The sequence below is a fragment of the Pteropus alecto genome, unplaced genomic scaffold, assembly GCF_000325575.1.
Source record: "Pteropus alecto unplaced genomic scaffold, ASM32557v1 scaffold76, whole genome shotgun sequence".
NCBI classification, from domain to species: domain Eukaryota; kingdom Metazoa; phylum Chordata; class Mammalia; order Chiroptera; family Pteropodidae; genus Pteropus; species Pteropus alecto.
In genome coordinates, this window is record NW_006443138.1 from 28,271,054 (window position 1) to 28,280,220 (window position 9,167).

The following is a 9,167-nucleotide window of genomic DNA, read 5'->3' on the forward strand; positions in this document are numbered from 1 at the left end:
CTTGGACACTGGCCAAGTGTGTATGTTTGACTTTTAGAAAGTCGTTCATCTCCTGGAGCCTCTGTAAAGTGGGCGAGCAGTTATCTTATAGGCTCAGTGCCTGGCATAGTATTCAAATGTTGGTTCTTTTTCCTTGGCTGGGGCCTTCTGGTTGGGTGGGTCCCCAAGCTCTCTCCTTTCCTAGATCACACTGAGAAGAACCTGAATCAGAAGAAGTGGGAGGGCAGGCTGCTCCAGGTAAGCACTCCCCAAAAGCTACCCACCTCCTTGCTTGCTGCATTTTCCCTCTTCAGGATTCTGAGGGAAGAGAGTCCCAGCCCACCCAGAGACTGAGGCCATGATCAAGGACCTCCCTGCTCAAGAGAACCTCTTTCTGTGGTCCTCTTGCTACCTGGTCCTTGCATCAGAGTTTCTGACTATATCCTAAGCCTTGACTCACCTGCCACATTTTCAAAGCCCTACATCAACGGGGAGTAAAGGAAAGGACCCTAGCTGTGTGTCCTTAGGCAATCTATTCAGCCTTTGTAGGCCTCAGCTTCTTCATCTGTAAAACAAAAGTAACTCCTGTCTTGCAGAATTAAATATGATGATAGTAGGGAAGGGCCTTGTAAAATGGAAAGGGCTTCACACATGTAGCTGGCGTTACCATCATTGTCACTGTATCATCATTCTTCAGTACCGACTAATGCCTTCCACGTATTTCAGCTCTTCCCCATTTCTTGAGCTCTTTTTCCCTATTACAGATCATGTTCCCTATCTCTTGCTTCCTCCTGACCCCAGTTCCGTGGGGCAGAAAATCCAAGCCACTGTCCTTCATGGTCCTCTTATCCCTTCCTCTTCCTCAGTTTTCAAGTCAGTCATTAGTGGCCATCGATGATGACAACTGGCTGGAGCACCTCATCAGAGTTGTCTTGGAGAAGATAAGTTATTTCAGTGATGATGGTGAGGAGAAGGTGTGTCTGGGTGTGTGGTGGTTGCAGGGGAACAGTGGGGTGGAGGGTAGTTTCCGAGGAGCCTGGTGGGAGGGGCTATAGAAATGCACACGAGATATAGGACTTGGGGAAGAGAAATTAGTGTTCCTGTGTCCTGGGAATCAAGGGGTGGAGAAGACAAGGAGCTGGTGGTCACACAGAAACAGCAAAAATATCAAAGTGTCTTAATTTTCTTAGTGTTTTAGGCTTTATCAAGAACTTTGCCATCTGCTGTCTTAATAGAACCTCCCAGCTATTCTGTAACAGGATGGAGTTGGTACTTGGGTGTAGTGGAAGATTATTGAATTTAGAGTCAGATTTATGCAAGTGAATTCAAATAATATTTGAGGGCATGTCATAGACTAGGGACTGTGCTTGGTGTTGGGGATACAGAGCTAAGGAAGGAAGATGGGCTCCTTTCCTCGTGGAGCACAAGATCTGTGGTGGTGAAGGCCTGGGGTCTGGCCCTGGCTTTTCCATGCACTCCTGGTGTAATCTGGGTCAAGTGTCCTAGCATCCTTGAGATTTCAGTTGCCTCACTTGAGATGCAGCAAAAAGTAACTTCTACATCACCAGAGAACAGACAAGGATTAAACAAGGATGCCAGTGAATGCAAAGGCTAAATAACCTGATAGCTGTCATAATCCCTAACTTGTAGATGAAGAAACACTATTCAGAAGGATTTAGAGTCTCAAGCAAATTATTGGTAAAATTGACACCTGAATTCAGATTTCTTGATTTCTAATCTTGTTTTCTTGTCAGTGAGCAATACTTTATTTGGGGTCTAGGGCAGCGGTCCCCAATCTTTTTGGCACCCGGGACCAGTGCTCCTATGAGGATCTAATGCCCGATGATCTGGGGTGGAGCTGAGGCAGTGATGCTGGTGCTGGGGAGCGGCTGCAAATGCAGATGAAGCTTTGCTGGCTCACCCAACTGCTCACCTCCTGCTGTGCAGCCTGGTTCCTAACAGGCCACAGACTGGTACCGGTCCACAGTCTGGGGGTTGGGGAACCCATTCTAGGGGGTTTCCAGAAAAGAGGCCTTATTTCCAAGACTACTTGCTCTATTATTATTAACAAATATCTATGGAGCAACTACTATATGCACAGCTTTGTGGATGGTAAATCAGGGATATAAAGAAGCAATAGGAATTCTGATCTTATTAATTCATTTATTTAAAAATATGTACTAAATGCCTATAGCATAACAGGCACTGGACTAGATGCAGGGTGCTCATATAAAAGACACAGACTCTGCCTTCAGGAAACCATTGTCTGCTTGAATGAATAGACAAGAAAATGGGCAATTATTATAAGTGTTGTAAGTGTCAGCATGGAGATATGCCCTGTGTGCTTGGGAGCACAGAGGAGGCCTGTGGGAGCTGGACAGAGATGCTTTCTCAGAAGCAATCCATTGCCTAGGTTTGCTCAAGACTGTCCCAATTTTAGCACTGAAAGTTCAGCTTCCTGGGAACCACCTTAGTCCTGGGCAAACTGGGAAGATGAATCATCCTGCAGAGGAGTGAATATATCTGGAAAAATGAGTCGTCATTTGCTAAACAGAAGTAGGTGCCTTAGGTCAGGTTTCATTTGTGCAGAGCAGGTGAGGGTTCTTGTTAAGTGACTTAGCAAGGAAGTGCTCTCTGGAGAAGCTATGATAGAGTAAAGGATGCAGGATAGGGGAGAGAAGAGATTAAGCAAGGATGTGGCTTGATCCCATGAGAGCTCTGGATGGAAACTGTACCTCAGAGCCTATCTTGCCTGGAGACAAGTGAGGGAGGCTTTTGTACCTACCACTCCCCTGGCCTGTCTATCACTGGCTCCAAGTTTCCAAGTTTGGTACAGGACAGGGAGGAGAGAGAGAAGAATATAGCTCCCAGGTACCCCAGGCAAGGAGGGCCCAGTCACCCTAGGGTAATTCTCCCCAGAAGGCTGCGGGAGATAGCTATTCACAAAAGTACCTGTAGTCAGTTGAAGGGAAGGAACCCTCGGGTCTGGAAAAGGCATCAAGAGCATCTGCTAGAGCGGGGAAAAGGTGCCTATAGAGAAGTGTTAGGGGAGAGTTAAAACCTGGTGAGACATTCATTGATATGTCCTGTTTGCATACTGTATCAAGTGCTGTGTCAGCACTGGGGACAGAGCAATGGATGGGACAGACACTGCTCCTTGGCTTTGTTCTCACTGGAGATGGGGGGCTGGGACAAGTTAGGAACTAATCAAACAAATCCATAAATAAGAGAATGAGTGATTGCAACGAAGCTCTGAAGGGAAAAACAGTACGTCGAGCTGGAGAGAAGCTTAGGAGCTTAGGGAATGCTCACTGGGCTGAGATCTGAAAGACGACAGTGAGACATTTTGAAGAACCCAGGGAAGAGGTTTCTAGACAGAGAAAATAGGATATGTAGAGAACCTGAGATAGGGGAGTGGGTGAGTCCACACATGCTGGTATTAGAAGGTAGACAGGGCAATGTGCAGTACACAAGGATAAAGGCCATTGAAATTCAATGGAGGGAGAGAAAGATTACATAAAGTTTTTCAATTATGTAATTTTTATTTTAAAATAATGCAAATTTAAGGAACTGTTTTTATTTCCTAGCTAGAAGTAGGGAAGTATGTGGATTAGGGAAGGCTCCTAACAGATGATCCCTAAGAGGCTAAAAAATTAGAAATTCAGCTTTCTCTTCTCTCTAACTTGAGCTCCTGCTCGATAGGATTACTACCTCATCTAGATGGCCCCAGAGAGCAAGAGGGCCATGGTGGAGGATAGGGCAGTGGGTGAAGGTGGTGGCTGATAGTGACAAAGCTAGTCTTGGAAATGCATGTTCCCCAGGCTGCCCTAACCTCATTCCAAGCTATGCATGACCCCACACTTCTACCTCTCCTAGGCTTTCCTATATAAATTATTTGGCTTCACTCTGAGGACTTCAAGGAAAGTAAGTCTGGTGAAGATGATGCTCTCCTCCATCTTGCAAACTGCCCATGAGGAGCTTCAGGAGAGGGAGGTGAGATAGAGGGCACTGGCAAAAGCGGGGAACATTTTTAGTTTAATAGGCAGGATGGCAAGGTGGCTAAAGACTCGGACCTGGCAAGCCAGACCACATGGGTGGAATTCCAGCTTTGCCACCTACTAGCTATGTGCCCTCAGACAGGTTACTGAACCTCTCTGAGCCCCAGGTTCCTCCTCTAAAATGAGGATATGGTACCATCCTCATGGCATAAATCCTAAAAAGTTTTTTCATTTTGACATAATTTCATACTTAAAGAAAAGTTGCAAAAAAATTCCCTAAAGATATTCTGTTTACTGTTTTCCCAGATCCCCAAAATCTTAACATTTTCCTATGTTTGCTTTATCATTCTCTCTTTCATATAAATAATATCATTTATTTATCAACTTTTTATTATTGTATTTTCTTAATTTGAAATGGAAGTTGCAGTCATGATGTCCATTTACCACTAAATACTTCGGTGTGTATTATCTAAAAATAAAGATATTTTCTTATATAAGCACAGTACAATGATCCAAATCAGGAAATCAACATTGCTACTGTAGTATTATCTAATTTACAGAACTGATTTAAAAATCATCATTTGTCATGTTGATGTTTTTTAGAACAAAAGAAAAATATTTTTTTTCCTCTGGTTCAGGATCTAATTTAGAATCAAATAGTATATTTAGTAGTCATTTCTCTTTATTCTTCTTTAATCTAGAACAAGTCCTCATTTTTATCTTTTATTATTTAAAAAATGTACAGATCAGTTATTTTGTAAAATGTCCCTCATTTTTGGTTGGTCTCATATTTCCTCATGATTAGATTTAGCTTATGCATTTTTGGTGGGAATGCCACAGAGGTGATGTATGTCCTAGGTGGTTTTGAGGCTTAAAAATGAAAAAGCACTTAGAACAATGCCTGGCACATAAGTACTCTCTAAGTGTTGATTACTGGTAGCATTGGTGTCCATGTTTTCAGGTCTTCCCTCTCCCGTGCCCCTCCCCTGCCAGATTCTCAGAGCATCCTTCACCATCACGGTTATCAGCAGGTATTTACCAAGCCCAAGTTGCAAACAGTATCAGTGGGGAGACAAGACATGTACAGGAAGGAAACAGCTAACTACATAGAATAGCCTTACTAAAGGCTATATAAGTGGTCACTGAGGCATAATGGCTGCATGGGGTGGCTGGGACTTGGGCTTGTTGGGGTGAGTTTAGGAGAAGGAGAGAGAAAGACATTAGAATTGACATAATATTCTGAGTCAAGATTAGAGAGCAAGAACTTTGGGGGCCCGTCTAGAGAATAGTCAGTGGTCTGGTGGGACTGGAATGCAGAGTTCTTTGACAAGGAAGTAAAGGTGACCACTCTGCCAGCACTCGGGGACAAATTGGATATAGAAGATAAATATAAAAAGGAGAAGGATGTCCAGGATGGTTCCTGGGTTTCTGGCATCTCAGCGGGAGGAGAATGGTATTCTTCACTGAGACCAGAAACCCAGGACAAAAGAGGGAGGAAGAGGACCCATTCAGTTTTTGACTACGAGGGGTTGGAGTGCTCAGGTATAGCTCAGGTATAGATAGAGATGTCTGGTAGCCATGTAGATCTGGAACTCGGATCTGGGCTTGATGTCTAGATTTGGGAAACATTGTATTTTCCCTGTTTATAAAAAAGGGATGATAATGTTTATCTCAAAACTTTAGGGTAAGGATCAATGAAATAACATATATAAGGCTGGTACAAACTAAACACCAATAATCTGATGATGTCAGTTTTGCTGCTGCTGATGACAGTGATCATGATGAGCGGAAGCCATGGCTAAGGGAGAGCATAAGAAAAGGGACAGAATGGAGCCCCATTCTGATACTCCACTAGTCCCTGCTTTCTAACTAGGTAAAAATTTCCCTTCATCTACTTGGAGTCCAAAAATCTACAGTACCACCAATACTTTATCCCTTCTCAAGGATCTGTGTCCTGGAGCCTGTCACTATCCCCAGGTCCTGTCCACTCTGCCTTCTCTTGCTGTTAAGTCTTAATGGCAGCCCTTCCTGCCCAAATGACCCAGTTCACGAACAGCTGGCACCTGCATGTCTGATTTGGGTGTTTCTTTAGCTCTGTGCTCAGTTATCCTTGTTGAGTACACTCTAGGAAGAGGCTTGGCTGAAGTCACAAGGGCCTGCTACGAGGCAGAGGAACTGAAGTTAAAGACTGTTCCTGGCAGGAGCCACAGAATCCCCAAGCCTACACGGGTTTGGCTCTCCCTGGGTTGTTGATTCCCAGACCCACACTTCTAGCCCCAACTTCCAGACCTACTGGCACCAACACCATTTCCTCTTAGTTCTGCCTCCCATACAACAAATCCAGAAAGACACTCCTTCCTCCCTCTCCAACCTATAGGCCCCCTTTTCCAATTGCCCATTTTGGTTAGAGTTACTGCTGTTTCCTGTTCTTCAGAACTGGAAATACTGACATTGTCTCTGACTCTTTCCTCTCTACTGTCCCCTCTCCGATCAGCTCTCAAGTCCTGTTGATAAGGTGTCTGGGATTTGTTCTTCCCCTCTGTTCCCTCCTCAGAACAGCCCGTCTCTGATTTCCTAGTGCATATGAGTATTCTCTATTGTGCGATGTAGGATTTGATAATACCAAGATTTTGTAAATATGGCTTCTAATTTGTCTTAATCTGGGATAATTTGCTTCTTGAATTACTTCTTGCAAAGATTTTGGGTCTCCATCTGGATTTTAAACTGTTCCAGTCCGGGGAACCAAATTCTCCTTCCATTTCTTTTCTCTCCCTTTTCTCTCTCTTCCTCTTTTAATCCCTGCTTCTGGGGGAACAAAGCAGATGCTTGGCTCATCCAGAGCTGTAACATGAAGTTGAGACTATCCCTGTTACAGGGCATTGCTGTGGCGCTCAGTATCGTGTCCATGAAACATCTAACAACAGTCCTGGACCAGCTGGAAGTTTATAGTGCTATACTCACGGACAAGGACTCATCATCCATCCTCCAATTGATGAAGGTGATGACATTCCCAGGGGGCTCTGCCAGCCTCCCACACAAAGCCTTTTAATGCATCCCCATCATCCCAGCCTCTTCACTTCTCTGAGTCCTCGTGACTCCAAAAAATGCTTCTCTTTTCCTCTGACCAACTGTGGGGAAGTTTCATTCTCTTCTCTCTTTCCTTCAATTCATGTCCACACTTCAGGCTCTGGTATACCAGCTGCACCCCCTACTCTCTCCAGCTGCTTATTATTCCACAGCCTCATTTTCTCTTCTGCACCCTCTGGACAACCTTTTCTTCTCTGAACCTTCCTTTCTCCAGCAGGCAAGGGCGATAAGGTGAGGAGAAAGCAAGTTTCCCCTTTCCTCCTACAGGAACATCAGCAAAGGGAATGGGGGCTGGTCTGTAACACCATCTACTTAAGCTATAGCAAGATTATTTTAGAGAGCAAGGGAGCCATCTTCATGCATTTAGATGCGATCCTGGCCTTGGTCCTGCAACACTACCACAACTGCATTGTGGAAAAGGTACTTCCTGCTTACTCTGCTTCTCCTGCATCCCATCCCTGCCCTCTCTTCTCCAAAGTCAAGATGCCTGGCCTTGGATGGGACTCGGGATGGGGCTAGTATGGTTACATCCTCTCTCACATTTCAATCATTTCACTTAATCATGCTTTTCTGAGACACTAACTGGCCCGAGGAGGAGACCACAATAATTTCAGGTCTGTTGAAAGTGCCTCCTTCCCTGATGGCCTGCTGCGTAACATGCCTTTGGGCTCCTCACTGCCCTCTCTGATGAAGGGATGAGTGAAACCTAAATTTCTTAACATTCATAAAAAGAAGCATTTAGGGGAGGTAGAGGGACCCCCGTACTATTTTCTTGTCTTTGCTATCTGTCCAGAACATGTGTCCCCAGGATTGGAGAAGAACCTCTTCCCAATCCCAACTACACATCTTTTGGTAGAACTTATTCAGGGGGAAGACAATATGTTGAGAGATAAGGAAGTTAGACCTATCCTAATTTAAGAGTTATGTGAGGAAGGGGCTCCAGAGGGGGTTGATGAGAGGGATGACCCTATGTCCTATAGAGATGCCCTGGGCTGCCCTCAGCAGAAAGACACAGAGTGCCAACCTAAGGAAGGCTACAGAAGGCTTAGCTCTTCATCCTGCAGACTTCGTGTAGGAAGTGTGCCCTTGCCCCAGGATCATTCCCACCTTGGAGGTCTCTGAGCATATTTGTTCATTCAGGATAAGAACCTGAAGCTGGATTACCTGAATGCCCTGACCACACTGACAAACATCCTGGGCAGCCAGCGCAAGGCCTTTCAATTCAATTTCCCTCACAAACTAGACATTGTAAACCTCATGGTGGTAAGTACTTCTCAGGAGGATGGAGGTGGGAATGCAGAGAGGAGGGAAGATGTGTCCTCGTGGAAACCATTGGTAGTGCTCTTAAGCTAGGCCTGGAGGGTCGAAGTCCAGACTTTCAGTGTCTTTTTCGGGCCTCAGTGTTCCCTTTCCCATCCTCAAGGCAGGGGTGAGTGCAGCAGGGGAGGAAGTAGGAGAGAGGTGTTATCCTCAGAGTCTTCGGAAGTCCCTGAAAATTCTGGGTTCTATCTTCACAGTCTGGAGTGAAGGGAGGTGGAGACAGGCAAGAAAAATATGTTCACCTTCCTCTTGGTGTGTGTGTGTGTGTGTGGTGTGTGTGTGTGTGTGTGTGTGTGTGTGTGTGTGTGTGTGTGTGGTGTGTGAGATAGGAGCTAATCAAGGAGGAGCCACCGAACTTCATCTCCAGTTCCATTAGGCAGATGGCAATGAATATCGTCACAGACTTCAGGTAACAACACGCTATCCACTCTGCCTTCCTTGTCTTGGCTGTATTTCAGCTCTTTATTCCCTGGTTCACCCATCCTCCCCCCACCCCGCCCTTATATTCTGCTTCTGCTTCTAGCATAAGAGAGTAGTAGATATTTACTGGACAGTGTCTGCCACTTCCTTTTGCCAAGATTTTTTGGATGGGATTTTTGGAGCACCAGAGACTGCCTCTCCCATCTCCACAGGCATTTGTTATCACTTTTGTCTCAGGCTTCCTTCTGCTCTCAGTGCTGTCACTTACTAGGCACCTCCATTTCCATAACTGATCCTCCATTCTCTCAAAACCTCTGGGGAACCAAAGATTTATTATATCATCCCAAATTATCGGTACCCTTT

General features: G+C 45.1%; 1 protein-coding gene across 1 annotated transcript in view; it reads left to right on the top strand.

Annotated features, from left to right (window-relative positions):
• The window catches only part of LOC112472293 (maestro heat-like repeat-containing protein family member 1), a 15,944-nt gene that overhangs the window by 5,881 nt on the left and 896 nt on the right, over positions 1-9,167 (top strand). The window contains exons 8-14 of the mRNA XM_025041079.1: positions 185-237; positions 846-953; positions 3,856-3,972; positions 6,853-6,975; positions 7,332-7,484; positions 8,205-8,327; positions 8,714-8,793. Coding sequence (XP_024896847.1) covers positions 185-237; positions 846-953; positions 3,856-3,972; positions 6,853-6,975; positions 7,332-7,484; positions 8,205-8,327; positions 8,714-8,793 — 757 coding nt within the window. The remainder of the gene's footprint in view (positions 1-184; positions 238-845; positions 954-3,855; positions 3,973-6,852; positions 6,976-7,331; positions 7,485-8,204; positions 8,328-8,713; positions 8,794-9,167) is intronic.